Raw genomic sequence first — 20,208 nt, forward strand, 5'->3', positions numbered from 1 at the left:
AAAGAAATATATTTTTTATTTTTGTGTTTATACATTATTAAAATTCTTCTACAGTAGCTATAATAGCGCGCATTTTATTTATTTATTATAGAGATGAAATTTTAAAAATACAAAAAAATCATGCGCAATCTCGTAAAAGAAAACTTGGTAAATCTATACAATAAATTAATTATTCATGATGTTTTAATTGCAATAATCCTTTTGTTAAAATAATAGTGGAGCAAAAACATAAAAGTAAATCTGACATGGAAGTGGAAAAAACCCAGAGATTGTAGAAAAAGCGCAAAGAAAAAATATTATTTTGCTAACAACTTTTACTTGTTTGCATTAGCTACGATTTGGTCACAAACTTAGAACAAGGTTTTCTTAATGACGTTTTAACATCATTTCATTGTCTTTACAAAAACGTGTATGTTATACCGTCGTAGACATTTCTTCTAATCAATGAAACTATACTGCTTTAGAAAGTTAGACAGAATGTGTCGACTCCTTACGAGAAGCTCAAGAAATAATTCAGCAACATGAAATAGAAACCGGAACATCGTATTCTAACTACTTTAAGGATGAACAAGAAGCCCTGGGGGCTCTAAGAATTTCCGCTCGCTACCAAAATATTTGATGAAAACCAGCTAATTCGTTGTGTTATTGTGCTAAACATTTGAGGAGGTTTGGTGCATGAACCTCTGAAGATAAAGCACACAAGTGACATTATATCTTACAACAAACGCAAACAAAACGAAACGTGTCATAATAAACTCACATTTTAAAATAAATTGCTAACAAAAAATACAGCCTAACATTCATGGTAAGTCTTGCGATTGAAACGTTTATGGTCTTAAACGGCATTTAGTTGACAAAAAATCAAAATTTTGCTGTGACCATCATTTTCAGCATACTTTTTTTATTAACTGTGCAAATTTTTGTCGAAAATAAAGCAGTTTTAATTTTTGGTTAAATTTTGGCCTAAAATGACATTTAGGTGACAAAAATCAAACTTTTGCACCATCATCATTTTCAGCATACTTTATTTGTTAACTGTGCCAGATTTAGCCGAAAATAAAACGGTTTTAATTTTTGGATCAATTTTGGCCTAAAATGGCATTTAGGTGACAAAAATCAAAATTTCGATGTCACCATTATGTTCACCATACTTTTTTTGTTAACTTTGCCAATTTTTGTTGAAAATGAAGTAGTTTTAATTTTTGGACCAATTTTGTCCTAAAATGACATTTAAGGTGGCAAAAAATCAAAATTATTATGTCACCATTATGTTCAGCATACTTTTTTGTTAACTGTGCCAAATTTTGTTGAAAACAAATACTAATTTTGTCCTTAAACATCATTTAGATGAGTTCCCAGTAGTTGGGGAGCTTGGGTGCGAAGTTTACATCTGTGACGGAGAACATGTAATCCCAGGGTCGATTTTTTCTCAAAAAATGCTCCAAAAGAAAAAAACGACGGTTTTAAAGAATTTCCTACGCCTTCGGGCGCGGAAATTCAATAACATAACATGAATACTGAACAGACAAACCGAAATAATATCTTCAATAATACTTTAAGGATGTAGCTTTCGGTGCAGACAGTAAGTTTTGACTAAATATTTAATAGAATATAGCTACATAAAATGTGATTTAAATTAAATTTTAATTTAAGCGTGGAAATAAGTTATCCAAATAAATTTTTGAATTAAAAGGAAAATGCATTTTGTTTGAAGACAAAAAATCTTCCATTTCTCAAATAATGTTCGACGGGATACCGTTTATAGTTGTTGGAACAAAAAGCCTATGGTACTGATAGGAACGCTTCTCACAAGAAAGAAAGAAAAGAAAATAAGCTAGAGCGAAAATTATCCTTCGAGATATTGTTTCCTTTCCAGATTACAAGGTGAAATAATATTTTTCCATTCAAGATTACCCGTAAATGCTATAGGATAACACCGTCCTAATATTATTTTATTGTTTATTTAGATAGACAAGTTAACTGAATGGAAGAAAAACTGCGCCAAAAAGTTGAAAAATGAATGGGCAGCTAATAAATCCCAAGTGAAGACCAACAGAGAAATTTGGATAAAAATATTAGATTGCCACGCAGACCATTTGTAAGGGGAGGTATTGTCAATATAATATAATGTAACGTATAAATACACTAAGGACGCTGTTGCAATTATATTAAACTTGAAATCGTTTCAGCGCGGTGGTATCAGTCAACAAATCGATTCAAGAATAATAACGAAAATTCACGAACTCGATGGTCAAGGAATAAGGCAAGTAAAAGAGATGGAAAGACACATAAAGATATATGTTCAAAACAAGTTGTTTTGTGATAAAATGGTTCCTTCACCAACAAACAGAACATTTTTTCCTACACGACGTGACATCACAAACCACATGTACATAAGCACAACAAAGTTACGTTTATCATAGATCGATCAAAATTTCTTATTGTAGAGGAGTTCATCGACAATGTGATAGATTGTAATACTGTAACTCCGCCTCAATCTCCACCTGTCATTAATTTGACCTCACCCCAGAAAACAGGAAAAACTGACGTTGTCCCGGGCCAGTTACTGAGTGAAAAAGAATTGTTGACGTTGCGTGAAATGGACAAAATTATCAACAACCATATGCTAACCGTGTGTTGTGGTATTTTTGGAAATGAAAGGATGGCGCAGTGTGACAAGTGCAAAAAATGGTTTCACGGAATGTGTGAAAACATACCAAACAGCGTTTTTAAGAAGTCCAACCAACAAGAATTGGTATTGCAAAATGTGTAAAAGTGTTTGTTGTAAATTTATCTTATCTCATAAGAAAAAAAAACAAAAACGAACGAAAGTGTTTTATTCCATTCCGCGTGGGTATTCAAGCCGTACGGGCATAGTTTGTTTAGATATTCGGAACAACTCGCGAAAACTCGTCCAAAATATTGTTTTTTATGAACCTCCGACCCGGCACTTGTTATTAGAGTTTTCCGTTAACTTCACTGTTAGCTGGGTACTGTCATTTGTTCGGTAATGGAAAAACAAATCATTTGTTTTTGTCCATTACTGAAGCAAATTGCGTTTACAGGAAAAAGATTTATTCATCCTAAAAGTTTTAATGTAACCAGGTTGTCAGCTTTAAGTTTTAGAAGACAATTTCACATCTCAAGAAATTGTGTACAAAATTACTCTTCTTCTGTGTCTTCGCCTACAACTGGTTTAAATGCAAACGTTTTGTCAACAGACACTGGACGTCGTCAACACATACCTCATGTTGGAGTAGTGTTTGATATTGACGGTGTGTTAGTACGGGGACGAAAAGTTATACCTTGTGCAAAAGAAGCTATTAGGAAGTTGGAACTTAGAGACATACCAATCATATATTTAACAAATGGTGGCTGTGAAACTGAGGAGAAAAAAGCTCAATACTTGCAAAGGCAAATAGGTGTTCAGGTTGGCATATATTTATTATGACTGTATAAATTGTTAAAGCAGCTGTGTCTAGAGCCAGGAAAGCCTGATAACAATAGGTCAGCTAGAAAGAACCGGGAAAAGATTTCCCAATTTCCATTAAATTGACTAGATCGATAACTTTAATTTGGGACAATCCAATTATAACCCATCTTATAGACAATTGTTTACATCTGGACAGAATGTTTGTGCATGTACAAAAAACAATTAAAAAATCAACAGGCTATAAACAATAAAATGCAGGCGTTAAGAGTAAAGAAAGTCAAATTATGATTAAAAACTTTAGCTAGCATATACAAAACTGACATTCTCCATGTGCAACCGATTGTAATTCTGGCAGGACATGTAATGTCAAGGCATCTTGTCAAAATATCACAGGCATATAAGAGTCCTGGGGACAGAGATGGTTACAAAGGTGACATGAATGGAAACCATCCATGTTATTCGGGTGGTCAGTTCATGATATTCGAAGCCATACCTCTTACACAACTCTACAGGCAAATTAATGAGACTTTGACCAGCCCCTTCTAAACTTTATTTTTTCTTTTGTGTTGGTTTCATTTTTGATTTTAAAATTAAAATATAGTTTGCATAGTAGTTTAGAATTTGAAATTTATCAGCAAAAAGATTCTACTAGCCATAGTAGAAAGGCTTTTTTAACCATGGTTTGACTTTCTTCACCTAAAGATTACATAGCCTGTCGATTTTTTCCACACATGCACAAGTATCCCATCAAAATGTAAACATTAAACTTGTCTATACTCATGTCACTGTTCTGCCAAATTTTAGGACAATGACTGATCTTACGACACAAAAGTGCCAGCAGCACAAGATTGGCTGGGAAACCATAAATTTTTTAAGAAGGGGTGTGTATTCCAGCTTAGTTGTTTGCAACACCCAACAAAAATTCTCAATAGTGAAATTGAGGGGAAACCATAAAAAATATTTGGTGATATTTTATCCCACTAGTCCATAAAATCATGAAAAAATATAACTTAGTTCCTGAATGTTATGTAATTTTATGTTATGTTCATTCGTAAAGTAACTCCTGTTTTGCCTCACAAGATGTTTTTTTTCTGGAACTAATTTTGTAGCAATGTTGTTGGACTGAATAACAAATACGACTTAACTGCAATTAGAAACAAAACAATGTAAACCTCAGCAGTTAATTTTATTATTTCTTCGAAGCATCATGTCCATGCTCTAAACCATATCTGTGATATTATATATATTATAAGCACTATCTGTGAGAAGATAATTAGGTTATGTTATTAAAGCCATGCAATCAAACACAAAAGAAAACATTGCAAGGCGAGAGAAAAGTCACAGCACAAAAAAAAATAACTAAATTACTACGAAATCTTTTTAACTTAGTAAAAAGACAGGGAAGTTAGGCAGATCAATTACCATACTCATAGCCCTGGGTTAACCCAAGCCATGTGAGGGAAATTGGGAAGATGGCACACTGAGTGGGCCGTTGGATGTTGCCGAGAGTTGTCTAATAAAGCGTGGGCCCTAATTGGGTATGCGTAGGTCAAAATGAGCATTAAATACTCTAGGACTTTCCATCTAAGCCATGGCCCCTCCTGGAAATAATAGACAGGGTATATCCCTCTATATTTGTGAGGCTAGCCATGTAAAATATGTACTTCTATCTATCAAGCAGAAAAGTTAGGCAGTTCAATCTTTGGGCACAGTAAACAATTACCACATGATTATTAGCAAATGATTAACGCATGAACTTGACCAGATCTCATTGATCTCACTTATTTGTCATAATTTTAGCGCTGGGATATTTGTGTGTTGGTTTTTAAATCAATGAGATCTGGTCAAGTTCATGCGTTAATCATTTGCTAATAATCATGTGGTTCTTATACAAGGCTTATAGTTAAACAAGAGTTTTTGGGTTGAAAAAATGTTAATGGATCATTCTTTACCAGACTAAAAGCTTTTTCTCATTACCATAAAATGACTTTTGATTGTTTTAAGCATCTGCTTGCCCCACACTTTAGAACTTTAAACATCTTTTCTTGTTTACACATCCTTTGTTTTTTAGTCAATGCCTAGCAGTCTTACTGCATTTAGACCATTCTAGATGCAAATAGACGCCTAGTGAGTGCCTATCACACTGCTCTAGTTTGATCAGGCCTATGGATAAAAGAATAACACCAGAGCAATACATCGCTCCCTCAAGGTTACAATAATTTAAACTGGACGAGCAATCTGAATAAATAGAATAAGATTATAAATGCATATTTTATCACCAAGTCTTTATTTTATCTTTTTATATATTTTAGTTCTTTTTTGCTGTAAATTATAAGAAAGAGAACATTGATTTCCATGCGAGATGAATTGATATTGCTCAGTCAGAAAAACATTTTTTGGAATTGGGGTAGAAATTAATGGCTCATCTTGTTTCTCATTTCTCAGAATTGGGCAACTTGTTGCGTGAGCAAGAGCAATTGCTCTTTCCTTATTGATAGGCCTGTGTGACGTGTAAGTAAATTTAATAATATAGTGAAATTACATTTTATTTATTTCAGATAGACCCTGGTCAAGTTGTGTTATCACACTCACCATTGCGAATTTTGGATATTCTTCACCACAAACATGTTGTGGTGTCTGGCCAAGGACCAGTTTCCGAGATTGCAGAGATGTATCTTTTTAACATATAGATAAAGTGAATACATTGTGTCCTGGAATGGCAATCACATCCAGATATAATTGGTCTTAATCATGTTTAAGATTATTTGTTTTTACTTATTTATTTTTCCATCTTTATCACCTGTTGTTGAGTAAAGAAAAAATGGATGTGCTTGACTCAATGTTTTGCCAAATTTACTTTTATTATCTTACAAATGTTTTCTGCCATGAAACTCTTATCTTCCTTTAAAATAATATCCCATCCTTACAATACCCTTTATTGTCAGGAGTTATCTTGTGAGGACCAAGGTGTATTTGTTAAATTGTTTGATGCTCCCTTATAGACTTTGCCATGAATGAGTTTGGTTGTTTAGCATTGGCGTTGGGATTTAATGCTAGCTTTCATTCTACAACTCTAACATACTTTCTTTGATTTTTTTTCTTAACGACAATCAACCTAGGTGTGGTTTCAGTAAAGTGTCACATATTGATGACATTGACTGTCACTTTCCTGAGTTGGATGTCAATGACAGGAGGAAAAGAGACCGAATGGTGAGTGAGTCTAAGTAACGCTAAAAGCCTATAAGGCACTTAATCATGTTTATCATGTCAACTAGTTTCAGTTATTATTTTATAGTAGAATATAACCTAGACATTTTTGCTACTTTAGCCTATTTCTCCAAAGAAACCGTTTTATCCTATTGAAGGTATCACATTTCGTTGTGTTTCGTTTATTTTTCTCGATATTACTGTTGATGTCAGACATCATCCTAACACTTTTTAATTATACTTTTAGCTGTTCTTTTGATGGGGGAACCAGTGAATTGGGAAAAGAGCTTGCAGATTATTCTTGACGTTCTGCTAACAAGTGGCATTCCTAATCAGAGGCACCCACATTTTACTGGAATTCACATCCCTGTGGTAGCTGTAAACACTGATTATCTTTGGATGAGTGAGGCAGCAAACCCAAGGTGATGAGTTGATGAAGTTTTTTTTGTCTTAAGGGTTTTCTGTAAACTTCGCTTAGTACTGCCGGAACATTCTAAAAAAGTTTGGGATCTTATATATAAGCGTAGAGTCAGGGACCTCTGTGGAAGCTCTGCATTCCATGTTGTTCATCTAACCACCCGTTCATTCAGCTGCTTATTGTATATGTATTGTATTTAGGCTTGGTCATGGTGGATTTTTGCTATGCTTAGAAAGTGTATTTTTGGTATGTTAATTTAAACAGTAGACAGCACTTCGTCCCCTTTCCATACATACATTCATTTGTTTTTTTCTTTCTTGCTTATTGTCTCTTTTATACTTATCTGTTGTAGAAATTAACAGGAAAGCGGCTAGAGTACACAGCAATACTAGGTAAACCGAATTTATTTACTTATCGATACACGGAAGGCGTGATGTACAACTTGGTGCGGAAAAAGTTTGGCGTGGTTGGTCGAACACAAACGATATATGGCATTGGGTAAGTGCACCCGTGTGCTTGTGTACTTAGGCGGGAAACACCGCGCGCGGGTATTGTGTTTGTGTACTTAGGAGGGGAATCATTTAGTATTGACTCAAAGTTTTTTGAAAAGTACCACGGATAGATTATAAATTGGTGTTTCTATGTATTGAACATTTTTTTTTCAGGGATAATATCGACACAGATATTTATGGAGCCAACTTGTATAACAACTACTTAAAAGCAGTACAAGGCTCCGACATTTGTGAGTAAAAAACTTCTCTACCTGTCTGAGACTAATGAGTTATTAAAACCCGTCGACGTTGCAAATATATTTGAGGGTAGCCATGACTTTTCAATTCTACGAATTTAAGTTTTTTAATAGAACACAAAATCCTAATTTTTTTGTCTGCTTGTTGTAGCAACTGATGCCATACATCCTCACTCGCACGTTCGTCCAGACCGAATGAAATCTATCCTGGTCAAAACTGGCGTTTTTGGATTTGAGGAAGGGGTCTGGGAAGAAGTGAATCATCTACACAGAGATACGATTTGTCGAGCAGAATTGGCCGTTCCAACGTACATATGCGACGACGTGTTGCATGCTGTTGATACAATTCTGGAAGAGGAAAAGCTGGCGTAGAGATTGGGGGAGGGGAGTTCAAACACTCTTTGTTTATCGCTATCTCGTACGGTTGTTTGTGTCAGTAATTACAAGACGTAGCTTACATTTGCCATCTCTCGTCGTCTATCCTAGGACAAATTTGATTGATGTGTGTGAAAAAGCGATCAACTTGTCGATTTGCTGTAACGAGCTCAAAACATTTTGTTGCACTTATGTTCTCACAATGAACTGGAAAGTGTTGTTTCTTGTCGATCAAATCAGATTATATGGATGATAGTTCAAACATAATGACCTACTTCTATGTGTTATTTGCAGTGAGTTGTTATGAGTTGTTACTCGCGATGGAAAAGATAAGAAATTTTTTACCATTTTTTATATATATTAAAATTTGGCATGAACATTATACTTTTATTCTGAAATATTTGTGAAAAAAAAGATTTTGAAGACTTAATTTAGATAGTACGTTCGGTTTTCACAAGAGAAAAAATTGATTAACACGTCTTTGCAATCTTGGGATTTGTGCAACAGTTGCCAACCAACCATCGACACCTGCCTGTCTCTTGTACGTCTTTCTTAGTGGAAATATAGCTTTAACAAAGTTGTAACTGACTTGGCTGTAAAAATGTCAAATTTACTTAGGGAACCTGGAAAACACTCTTTATATTTCAGAAACAGTAACAACCCTGTAAATGACACGGTTTGTGAATACGCCTAGTAACATTGTAAATAACGAATAATTATGTTTTTGTGTTTTTGTGTTTTTATTTTGTAAATATTTTTGCCATATATTATATTTGAAATAATAAAGTATAAACCTTTTTATGAATTTTGGTTTGGTGAAGTTGATAGAGGCTCGCACAAGACCCTGGGGACGAGGTTGCGTTACACCCACACACTTTTCCACATCTATGTCCAAGCAAGAAAACAAAAACAGTCGATTGGCACATTCGTTTGACATGTAAAACCACTTGTATAATTTTTGTTGTTTTGGCCCCTGTAACCAAACTTAACAATATATACCACGTCTCTTTAAAACTGCTCAGCTTTGAAAAGTTCTCTTAAATTTCCTATAAAAGTAGTTTTTTTAACAAATTTCTGTCCCCAACTTTAGTCGCATGTCGCATATCTTATTTGCCAATTTAGAAAGTTCGTATCGCAACTTTATATTGTCCACTTTCCCAGGCCATAAGCTTTTATTCCATGCAGAGCAGGTACCCGTAGACAGACCATAGAGTTTTGCTCTATGTAGATAGAAGCACTACTTTCTCACACAGAAACTGAAAATACTGTTTTTCATTATTACACCTGATTGGCTAATATAGGTGATATGGTGTAATTTTTGCAGAGACGTGTGATTTGATAGTATTTCCAAGGTTAGGAATACGATTGTTACAGTTACAATATACACGTTTTTTTATAAGAAAACCGTTTCTTAAGGATTATTTTCTTATGAAAATGTAAGTTATTTTGTAACATGTATCTACAAAAAAATTCACGAAGAATAAACACTTTGCTATTCCGAGATCCATCCACCATCAGGAAAGCACCTAAAGCGAAGTCACGAGTAATAAATAAAATTATTTTTCGATAAACGAAGCATGTGAAGTTGGTTTTTATCAAGTCTTTAATGCTACATTTTCTTATGAGTTTGTGCGATGTCTCCAAAGTAAAACATTTTATAGTCGTTATTTGTTATTGTGTGCACAAATTCCTAACAGTTTATTCAAATCAAATAGCTTCTCAGATGCTTAAATTTTTTTACAGCTATCACGCACAGAAATCTTCTGCGATGTTTGTTAGGTTTTTCATATTTGGATGAAACCTATTCAAGGCATTTTCTTCTTGGGTCAAATTTGAGAAAAGAGAATCTTTCCTTCGCGCTTACGCATTTGGAAACAACAACTTAAATGGTTACGAAATAAAGAAAGAGCCAATTTGCAAACGCATACTAAAAATGGCAGCGAAGAAGTGCCTAGAGCTAGGATTTGATTACTTCCTTGATATTTCACAACAAATCGCTTACAAAAGATACATCCACAAAAAGTTCTGGTTCGTAAATCTTAAGTATATATTTTTAGTTTTTTAAAGCAACTCATAATTGTTTCCTGTCTCGAAAACGACTCAAAAAATATAACAGCGTTTTTAGCATTAAGCTAGAGTTAGCTATAGCTAAACCAGTTCAGGAGTTCAGTCAAAAAGGGAAACCACTACCCATCTAGAAAACAGTTTCCCATTTGGAAAACTTCACGGTTTCCCATTTGGAAAACCGTTACCCTAAACAGGCCAGAAATTCTGGCAATGGTTTCCCATTAGGGAAACCACCAAAATAAAAAGGAATCTGCGCACAAGCTGGTTAAGAAGCGCACTACAAATTTTTAACCCATAGAAAGGGAATATTTTCACCGAAGGAAAAAAATATATATCGTAGCCTCTTTCCGCAATTCAAAACATAGTATCATTTGACACTCAGTTTTGCGAAAGCAGCTCACTGAAAATGTCTGCAAATAGTATATATATACTTCTGAAATTTAATAAGGGGGACGTCACAAATATATGGTGCTAGAATTATTTGAGCACCAAAAATAGAGTCGGTTGGTCGGTCGGCGAATGATATATAACTCAAAAATTTGAAAAATTTTATCCAACCACCCAGCAATGATAACTTGGGCACATTTAAACTAGTTTTCAACTAGTTCTCAGGACTCTTTTCGCATTTTAAAGCAAAGCACAATAATAATGATGGGTAATGACTGTGGGGAGACAACAAGTGTATCATGTTTTTTGTCATTCTAGCTTTTTCAACTCAGTACAGTATATCAAAAATTTCAATCAAAAAATAGTGTTGGTTGGGTGACTAACACCAAATATTTGTGAAGTCCGTCTAGAAAACAATAAATAATAATATTGACCTCATGTAACTAGCTATTATAAAGTACCTATAATATATTATTTGAAAATATGTGTTCTTTTTGCATTGAAATTCATGTTTAATACATTTTGTCCCATAAGACTTTTGCTTTATTATATTGTCCTAGTGATAAATTGACAAACCTTGAATAGATCTTTTTGAATGTTTACATTTTTTGTGGTAAGCCTTACTGGCTCTAACAACTTGGTGGCAGGCAAAACAATGCAAGAGCTTGTTGAAGAAAGATTTTTTTAGGTCATTTCTTTCTCCAAAAAATTGTTTAGGCTTTAAATTATTATAGAGTGTAGATGAATAACTTTTGATTGACATGTGTTTACATAAAGTTGTAACGATAACTTTGTACGAAGGAACAGACTGAAAAGGACCTCACTTTACCTATCGCCTGCATCTTTTTGCCTGCCACGCAATTTTAAAAGCTAAAAGGGCCTACCGCGAAAAACCCAAACATTCAAAAAGTTCTATAATAATATGAGCACTGGACAGACAACTAAATAATATTTTTCGCACAAACTAATTCATCCAGGATTCATTAAATTTTGACCATTGACCATTCTATCACACTATTAAGCAGGAGACTGTTGACCATTGTGTCTCCTGAATGCTGCACCTTGGGCAAAATTTTATTTTTCAGGTATCCTAAACTCTTCTAAACCAACAAAACATATCACACATTTGATAGCTTATATTCTTATATCACAGTCAACTATTTCAGAAAACCATAGTTTACTGTTGTCATTTCAGTTAATGAAAGCTGATAGTGTTACAGGTTAAAATTTGATCAACACAGTTCAAGTAATCTCTATTACTAATACAAGCCACAACCACACCCATCCTCTCTATCCACCTTTAGGTTAAATCTATATGAAATGATTGAGTAATTATGTAATTTAACTTACCTTCCATTTTCATATATCTGTTTACATCTTAGGAATGTTGTTTTGCACACTGTGACGTCACTGTTGTTTACATGGTCAGCCTTCTTTATACTAAGTTACATTGTTCCGTCACTTTTACTACATGCTAATCTACTGGTTGTCTTATCAATATGCATTCGACAGGACACTCTGCTTGGGGTAAGTATCTTTCGTAATAAATATTTCATTTTTAATGTATATATTTTGGAAAGAGGGAGTAACTGTGTTCACCCTGAAATTTACACACTTATAAAACTGCCTTGGATGCACGAATGTACATTCACCATTGCTTGCGTATGGGGACTAAGCAGAGCACAGCCTACCATCTGATGGAACCACAAAACTAGTATCAGTAATACAAGACATGGAAAAGTTTATATCGAATATATTTATGTGGTGAACAAAGCTTAGTAGAGCAAAATGTATTTATTATTCAGAATTTAAAACTTATGCAATCGTCAGAAGTGCTGAAAATACACTCTAAAAATTTGAACATATTAATTATTTGTGTTTAAATTTGAAATAAATTATCGCATGCAAATTTCAGGCGACAAAACATGTTACTTAACGTGGCACAAATCCAACAGATCGATTCAGAAAATATGATAATATAATTTGTGCTTTTATTGTCACACTGGTCAAGTTTTCATTCAGAAGTAAATGTCTTATTTTACAATACATTTGCAGAGAATTTAATTCCTTTTTAGAATCTATACCGAACTTTTTAATTAACAAGTCTGGTCTATATTTTAAGTTTCGCAAGTTTACCTCTTGTCTGTTTGAATAGAATTTCATGACTGTACTTGCGTTAACACAGTCTTATAAAATTGTTCTTGTTTTTTAGCTTGCTGCTTGTCTCATTTACCCAGTAATTTATTATCACGCCATCTACATGTCGACAGCAAGCTTTATTCAAGCGTTTAGCCTCGCTGCACTTTCCTATATCGTGGAAGTTTACGTGGGCCAAACATGGATAGAAGGAACTGAACCGTTTTCCACGCCACCCAAAAGCAAAAACCCACACTTTCTTATGTGCGACACCTATAACGAAACGTTTTTCACGTTTTTTCACAACGCTGTTACGTTGCTGATTCGCTTCGATTTTCGTTCAGACCTGTTAGATACTTCTAATATATATCTAAGGAAATATATGGATCGGGTGAAAAAAGTACCTTAGCTTGTTGAAATTCTTTAGATCTATAATTTATGAGAGTAGCTGCGTCATTGCATTTATAAATTTATTTTTTTCACTTTAAATGTATTATATGTTTTTTATTTTTATTTATAGAACTATTTTTTTTTCTTTTCCTTATTATGATATGTTTATTTGTTTATTGCTGACATTTTTGTATGTTTTATGGAACTGGCTTATTTTAGAAACTGGAAATAAGGTGGGTTTTTTTAAAAAAAAATTGTTAGTTAACATTTTTTGAATGTAATTATTTGATTGCACTCTTTTTTATAAGAAACATCTGTAACCAACACAAAGCTGAAGTCCTTCAAAAAACGTAGCAATTTATAAACAACAGCCAGAAATGAATAAAAAAAAACAGCAATAGTTTTCGAGACTTCGAGACTCTTTTCTTTGGTTTAAACGACGAACAACATTGATGAAAACAAAGTCTAATCGCTAATGGTTAGCAAACACGTGGTCCTGCCAAAAATGTTGTCATTAATCAGCAACTAAGAAACAGGTGTGTTGCTTATAGAAAAGTGTGTACAAAACGGAACGTAAACTTGGTTAAAATTGGTTGGTGCTGTTTGTGAACTTATGTTTTTGTTCAGAATGTGCAGGGATAGAATGAACAAAATGATTTTTACTTACTTTTGAGATGAATTGTTTATCATTTTTTTTTACTGTCTGTTTAAAATTATGTTGCTATTATTTTTAAAATTAGTCTGGATACTACACGAATAGTGGGCTTTTTCCATTTATCTTTTGAAAGAATTAAACTCTATTGGAAATACGCTACCAATTTAAAGTTTGAACATTTAATATTTTATAAAACTTTTGCTATTTTTCTTCTTTTTTTTCTTTAGTTTAGTATAATACGACGATGTGGTGTAAGAATGCCGCAGAATAGAGTTGCATATTTTTATGATCCGGACGTTGGCAATTATCACTATGGCACCGGACATCCGATGAAACCGCATAGGTTATCTTTAACGCACAGCCTCGTGTTCGGATATGAGCTGCACAAAAAAATGGACATCTTCCGACCGTACCATGCTACGCCGTACGACATGACGAGGTTTCATTCTGACGATTACATACACTTCTTACAGCGTGTTACTCCAACTAACAAAGCTGGATTTGCGAGCTCTTTGAGCAAGTTTAGTGTCGGCGATGACAGTCCGATATTCCCCGGCCTTTTTGATTTCTGCTCCATTTACACCGGAGCTTCGTTGCAGGGTGCGGTGAAGCTAAACCATGGATTGTGCGATATAGCTGTCAACTGGTCGGGCGGGCTTCACCACGCCAAAAAGTATGAAGCATCTGGATTTTGCTATGTCAATGATATTGTAATCGCTATTTTAGAACTTTTGAAATATCATGCTCGCGTGTTGTACATCGATATAGATATCCACCACGGCGATGGAGTGCAGGAAGCATTTTACCTGACCGACCGCGTTATGACCGTGTCGTTTCATAAGTACGGTAATTTCTTTTTTCCCGGAACGGGCGATATGTACGAGTTAGGAGAGGATTCGGGCAGGTATTATTCTTTAAACGTCCCTCTTAAAGACGGCATCGACGACCAGTGTTATTTATCGCTGTTTAAGCCCGTCATCCAAAACGTCATCGAGAAATATCGTCCGTCAGTCATTGTGCTACAGTGTGGCGCGGATTCTTTGGCGTTAGATAGACTGGGTTGTTTCTCGCTAAATATAAAAGGACACGGTGAGTGTGTAAAGTACGTGAAATCATTCGGCATTCCGTTGTTGGTGCTTGGCGGGGGCGGGTACACGATTCGCAATGTGTCTCGATGTTGGACGTACGAAACAGCATTACTGGTTGACGAACCCGTGGATGAACAAATCCCAATGCAGTCCGAGTACGCCAATTTCTTTGCGCCTGATTACAACTTGTGCCCAGTTATGTCGGGTAACTTCACGAATCAAAATAGTAAGCAATACGTAGAAAACATTAAACAAACAGTTTTTGACCACTTGAAGTTTGTGCAGTGCGCTCCTAGCGTTCAGATGCAAGATGTACCACCCGATATATTTTCGTTTGAACCGGTGAAAGAAGACGATCCGGACGTTCGATGTTCGATGGACGAAACGAAGTGAGTTGATTGCACTCTCTTTATTTCGCGATTTCCTTATAATTAAGTACCAGTAAGTTAAGCCTACTTCCGTTATTCGCGAATTTTTTTAACCGCAGAATTTAATTTTGACGTAATAAAAAGAGCATAAAGTCATACTTTTTCTTGTTTGCTCCTGTTGCGGAATTAATTATATTTTTATTGTTTACTTTAATCACAATAAGTTAAACTTACTAACGCCTGTATATCGTACAAACAACAAACTCATTATTAATAAAATGAGAGCCTCTTATCGTAGTGCAAACAGGGTGGGCGTGTTGTTCGTAGCAACAAGTATTAACACAGTCCAAATAGTTTTCTTTGTAACCAACTCCAATTTTCTTGGTTACTAACGAAAATTCTTTAGCAAAACATGCTTTCATTCTTTGTCGTTAGCTCGTGGGAAAACTACAGGAATTACCCCCTCTGCATATTTTTGCCGCATAGATATTTCGCGCATACGTTCGTCTGTTAGCATGAAGAAAAAAAAATACTCTGCAAAAGATTAGATGAAACTGCGGGTGCAGCCATTGAACAGACAAAATACAGCTGTGTAAGAAGATGAGAAACTGTTTTATAGATTTGCTTTTTGGATTAAAACATGGTTAATTAACTTTTAAAATTTTTAGCCCGATCAGTTGTTTAATTTTTTTACCTGAATTTCAGCCACCCTTAACAATTTTGTTTCTTTCGGATTACTTTCATATTCGTGCGCCTTACCTCTCTAAAAGTGGGACGTGTGTAGTTTGGCGTTTGGGTTAAAAAAAAATTTTTTGTTTGTTTATGTATTTATTAATTTCTTTTATATTTAGAAGGGAAGCCGTCAACGAATATTATAACGGCGACCGAGATAACGACAAGACGGAAAACAACGACGACGACGATGTAAATATTTCAGCTTGACGATGTTTTAAATCGCCATATTTTATATGCTCTTAATTTAGTTTAATTTTTTTTACCCAGTCGATGATAAGTTTTTAGGATTGCCGGCGAAATGTTAATTCTGAAAAGTCCTGCAATTGAAAAGCTCAGAATTATTTTAGACTGTCTTAAAATTAAATGTTTTAAATTATATATCTGATTAAAAATGGTCCTTTCATAGTTTACATGCAGTAATTTACATAGATTTCTTGAAAGGTGACCTGAAAAATCTGTGTAGTAAGAATCCTTGATTTTTTAGATGTATTGATATTTTGCAGACTAAGATTGACCAATTTTGCAGTATTGGGTAAAAAAACTTTAGAACAGAAAACATATTTTCGCTGAAACTAAATTTTGCGTTTTTTTATTGCTATGATACAACGAATTCTTGAAATGTATTAATTTTTGCAAGTTTTTGTGTGTGTTTTTTATATATTTATTTTTCATTATTTTTTCCAGGTGGCATCCCCATAAAAAACTTTTTTAAAAAAACCTTTTCCTATTAATATATTCAATTTCGCACCAATAATTTTCTTATCATAGAACATAGTTTGTAACAAGATGAGAACACGTAATACCAGCGCTCTTTATGCCCGATGAGCAAAATTTAACTTAAAAAGACACAAAAGATGTTCTCTTATCTCATTTTACAAAATTTCTTTGTACCATATCTTTACAAACACGAATGTTTTTCTACTTTGTACAATGATAGCTTGCAAACCAAACTTCAGTCAGTCTTGGAAGTAATTTATTTGAAGTTGTCGTTTGCAGAATATATTCAAACTTAAACAAACGCCCTTTTTTCTGCACTCCATTGTCGGGTTGATTTTCACACACAAAAACACCTCCATCTTTCACTAAATTCTCGCAACTCCATTGTCCCAAAAAATGCAGTTTTTCATCAAAGCGTAATTCCATCATCCAGTCTTTGACGTTCTCCACCACGGGTATATATAAACGCCTTTGCACTCCACCGGGCCAAGAGTTAATAACAGATTCCTGGCAGGTTTCTGTTACTCGTGATGTGTTTGTGGGTGGGTAAAGATCCGGTTTAGGCGTTACCTTTGAAGGTTTGGACGAAAAGTAGCCACAGACAGCAGCCGCTTTCACTTCAGGTTCGTTTGTGCCCACATAATTTGCGATGTACGCCATATAAACTGTGCCAGCTCGTAACTTCTTATCATGGCCACGGAGAGGCTTAACAAAATAAACAGCGTTGCCAGCTTGTGTGCCCTGTGGATATATTTTACCAAGCCATTGCTGAAAGCGGATTATTGATTGGTCGAATTGGATTTCAAGTGTCCAATCAGTAACAGTTCTATCTAGATGAAAAGCTATCAAGCCTTTTACCGCGCCCGTCCACGAGGAAAGTTTTTCGTGTGTTATGTTATTGGAGCATGCGTTGATGGCGGCATTTGTTTTGTGTTGGACAGCGAGATAGAAGAAGCAAACTGCAACGAGTAAGTTCATCTTCTAAGAATTAGGAAATAACTCTTTTTATGACTTTATAAAATGTACACAAAAGTTTAATTTCCTGGAAGAAAAAACCTCTCCAGTCTAGAGTTTTTTCTATAATTTAGCAATGTTGAATTCCCGCCAAAATGTGTCAATTTCTTTTAAAGTTTTTTTGATCAAGATAAGGTAGACTTTTTAAATCATGATTATATGTCAGTCACTGAGTAAATAAAAAAAGTACACAAAACATCCCCCATTTTTTTTTTAACTAGGTATCATTACATTATCATTAATAGTTTATGTTAATAAATATAGCCTATATAGAAGCACATTTCTGATTATTTCACTATATTTGTACGTGTATTTTTCAATTTTTTATCAAACTGTAAAGATATATCTCTATGATCAAACTAAGAGTTACAAGAATTTTAAAATCTTAAAAGTGAACACTTTAAAATTACATACAACAAGGCGGGAAAGTTCTTTATTTTTCGGAATCGTGGTGAATTTTAAAAGTGTTCTCTTGCGTGTCAGGCTCAACCATGAAAGGTCCTTCTGCGTCACTAAAAATATAGTCCAATTCAATTTTATTACTGTGTCGATGGTGCTGAGGCAAACAACGTAATAAAATGTCTACAAATATGCAAATATATATATTTTTATTATATACCTGAAAAGTGATATTTTAGAGAAAGCTACTTACAACTCTTTAACTTTTTCTTTTTTACAGACTGTGAAAAGTTTGTATGTAAAAGCTGGATAAATAAACTGAGCGTAGCGTTTACTTAAGAAGACGGTGGAAAGTAACAAGTCGGTAAGAAGTAGCACGAATACAGAGGTTTCAGCGGTAATTATTTTCAAGCATCTTATTTTGTATCCAATAAAATTTTCTTGCTCACGGTCAACCCTCTTTGGTGTCATCATATTATTATGCAAATTGGACGTGTCCGCTATCTCGACTGCTACATGACGATAACTCAATGTTACAGTTTCAACTGGCATGGCAAATACACTAAATGACTTTTACACATCTGTTGGGCCAAATCTTGCATCGAAAATTCCAAAAAGTTCTAAAAATTTCAGGTCTTACCTTCCACATTGTGAGACAAAACTAACAACCTCCAATTTAAAGATTGAAGAAATGCGCAAAGCTTTTTTTATCCTTAAAAACCAACAAATAACCAGGACTCGATGACGTGGGCGTTAACATTGTTAAAAATGTTTACGATAGAATTGAATCGCGTCTATTTTACATTTTTAGTCTTTTATTAAAATACCGAAAATTTCCAGACAAACTAAAAATAGCGCGAGTAACGCCTCTCTTCAAAACGGAAGACGAAACAATTAAGTCCAATTATGGACCATTCTCCATTTTACCGTGTTTCTCTAAACTTCTAGAACGAATAATGTACAATAGACTTTATGAAGATATTTCTTCTAACGAAATTCTGTTTAAAAACAGTTTGATTTTCAAAAAAATCAATCTAATAATGATTCAATACTACAACTTGCAATGGAAATTTCTACCACCCTCGATAAAAATGTTTTTACGCTTGGAGTATTGGACCTATCAAAAGCTTCTGATACAGTTAATCACGAAATTCTTGTTTCAAAATTACAACATTACGGTCTTGACAGAATAACACTGAAATGATTTAGTGATTACTTAACAAATCGAAAACAATGTGTTTCTCTTAAACAATCTTTTTCAAAACTAAAATAAGTTGTGGAGTGCCACAGGGATCAATTTTAGGGCCGTTACTCTTTTCGATCTACGTGAACAACATTTTTAACACCTCAACCCTTTTAAATGTTATGATGTTTGCAGACGATACCAATCTTTTTTTCTCACACAAAGACGTAAAAACTCTTTATGAGACTTATAACTTAGCACTCAAACTTTCTAAACTTTTCTCTTTAATAATAGCCGTCGTCTGTCTGTGTGTCCGCGAAAGCGGCGTCCCGTAACAGAAACACGAAATATTGAAAATGCGCACGAATATCAAATGCGATATATTTTTATCCACTTTGTTGCGACGGGTAAATTTAAAGGACGGGCGACCCCGTGAATTTTTCCACGGGTTAACGACTAGTCTTTAATAATAGTCAAATTCAACGTGAAAGCTCTATAAAATATATACTACTACTACCAAAATTTTTGAGTTTGATTTTTCCGCTGTATGTTTCCAATAAACTCAGTATAGACCCTTAAGGCACTATGAAAACTACTTGAGATGTGCTAGATTTTTTATGTACTACATTCCCTGTCTTGCTATACACGACTAAAAAATTCTTTTTTCTATTTCCGCCTGTATCGTCTGTATCGTAAATGTTCTAACGCCCTTTCTCTTATTAACACCCGTTTGTAATCCTTTTGCTATCAAAAGGAGGTATTTTTTAGAAAAAAAATAATGTAGCTTTATTTCGGAATTAAAATTTTTATTTCCTTATGCATTAACTTTTTCTTTGGTTTTGCCAATTCTGAGCTGTTCGTTTATTGTCAGTAAAGCATCAAATTTTG

The 20,208-nt window shown here is 34.3% G+C and overlaps 4 protein-coding genes across 5 annotated transcripts; 3 read left to right on the top strand and 1 right to left on the bottom strand.

The window, feature by feature from the left end:
* Positions 1-2,974: 2,974 nt before the first annotated feature.
* Positions 2,975-8,978, top strand: LOC130647444 (haloacid dehalogenase-like hydrolase domain-containing 5). Its single transcript, XM_057453305.1, has 9 exons — positions 2,975-3,430; positions 5,992-6,104; positions 6,553-6,643; positions 6,762-6,798; positions 6,888-7,062; positions 7,259-7,304; positions 7,411-7,556; positions 7,724-7,800; positions 7,958-8,978. Exons 1-9 carry the CDS (start codon positions 3,011-3,013, stop codon positions 8,176-8,178), a joined length of 1,326 nt encoding a protein of 441 aa, XP_057309288.1. The 5' UTR covers positions 2,975-3,010; the 3' UTR covers positions 8,179-8,978.
* A 1,072-nt stretch (positions 8,979-10,050) lies between these two features.
* On the top strand, positions 10,051-13,840 carry LOC130647476 (uncharacterized). The gene is made up of 3 exons (XM_057453347.1): positions 10,051-10,209; positions 12,018-12,162; positions 12,848-13,840. The coding sequence occupies exons 1-3, from the start codon at positions 10,115-10,117 to the stop codon at positions 13,178-13,180; spliced, it is 573 nt and encodes a 190-aa protein (XP_057309330.1). The 5' UTR covers positions 10,051-10,114; the 3' UTR covers positions 13,181-13,840.
* A 159-nt stretch (positions 13,841-13,999) lies between these two features.
* Positions 14,000-17,021, top strand: LOC130647452 (histone deacetylase 3-like). Of its 2 annotated transcripts, none has more exons than XM_057453325.1 (2): positions 14,000-15,345; positions 16,124-17,021. In XM_057453325.1, exon 1 carries the CDS (start codon positions 14,074-14,076, stop codon positions 15,295-15,297), a length of 1,224 nt encoding a protein of 407 aa, XP_057309308.1. In that variant the 5' UTR covers positions 14,000-14,073; the 3' UTR covers positions 15,298-15,345; positions 16,124-17,021. The 2 variants fall into 2 exon arrangements, with proteins under 2 accessions (XP_057309308.1, XP_057309301.1); XM_057453318.1 differs by having other exon boundaries at positions 14,011-15,293.
* On the bottom strand, positions 16,807-18,689 carry LOC130614142 (uncharacterized). Its single transcript, XM_057435584.1, has 4 exons — positions 18,587-18,689; positions 18,391-18,471; positions 18,153-18,250; positions 16,807-17,705 (listed from the first exon to the last, which is right to left on the bottom strand). The coding sequence occupies exons 1-4, from the start codon at positions 18,687-18,689 to the stop codon at positions 16,926-16,928; spliced, it is 1,062 nt and encodes a 353-aa protein (XP_057291567.1). The 3' UTR covers positions 16,807-16,925.
* Positions 18,690-20,208: the final 1,519 nt, after the last annotated feature.

Source organism: Hydractinia symbiolongicarpus, chromosome 1 (genome assembly GCF_029227915.1).
Source record: "Hydractinia symbiolongicarpus strain clone_291-10 chromosome 1, HSymV2.1, whole genome shotgun sequence".
NCBI lineage: Eukaryota > Metazoa > Cnidaria > Hydrozoa > Anthoathecata > Hydractiniidae > Hydractinia > Hydractinia symbiolongicarpus.

What these genes read in the sequence shown, in the direction of transcription:
- LOC130647444 (XM_057453305.1), top strand. Translation starts at nt 3,011, where the DNA reads ATGGAAAAACAAATCATTTGTTTTTGTCCATTACTGAAGCAAATTGCG. An exon ending in AGTGAGGCAGCAAACCCAAG is followed by an intron (nt 7,063 to 7,258) that starts GTGATGAGTTGA and finishes TATTGTATTTAG; the next exon opens with GCTTGGTCATGGTGGATTTT. An exon ending in GCTTAGAAAGTGTATTTTTG is followed by an intron (nt 7,305 to 7,410) that starts GTATGTTAATTT and finishes TATCTGTTGTAG; the next exon opens with AAATTAACAGGAAAGCGGCT.
- LOC130647452 (XM_057453318.1), top strand. Translation starts at nt 14,074, where the DNA reads ATGCCGCAGAATAGAGTTGCATATTTTTATGATCCGGACGTTGGCAAT. An exon ending in TGTTCGATGGACGAAACGAA is followed by an intron (nt 15,294 to 16,123) that starts GTGAGTTGATTG and finishes TTTTATATTTAG; the next exon opens with AAGGGAAGCCGTCAACGAAT.
- LOC130647476 (XM_057453347.1), top strand. Translation starts at nt 10,115, where the DNA reads ATGGCAGCGAAGAAGTGCCTAGAGCTAGGATTTGATTACTTCCTTGAT. An exon ending in TACATCCACAAAAAGTTCTG is followed by an intron (nt 10,210 to 12,017) that starts GTTCGTAAATCT and finishes TTTACATCTTAG; the next exon opens with GAATGTTGTTTTGCACACTG. An exon ending in GACAGGACACTCTGCTTGGG is followed by an intron (nt 12,163 to 12,847) that starts GTAAGTATCTTT and finishes CTTGTTTTTTAG; the next exon opens with CTTGCTGCTTGTCTCATTTA.
- LOC130614142 (XM_057435584.1), bottom strand. Translation starts at nt 18,689, where the DNA reads ATGCCAGTTGAAACTGTAACATTGAGTTATCGTCATGTAGCAGTCGAG. An exon ending in AAAGAAAAAGTTAAAGAGTT is followed by an intron (nt 18,251 to 18,390) that starts GTAAGTAGCTTT and finishes CTATATTTTTAG; the next exon opens with TGACGCAGAAGGACCTTTCA. An exon ending in AAGAACTTTCCCGCCTTGTT is followed by an intron (nt 17,706 to 18,152) that starts GTATGTAATTTT and finishes CCTAATTCTTAG; the next exon opens with AAGATGAACTTACTCGTTGC.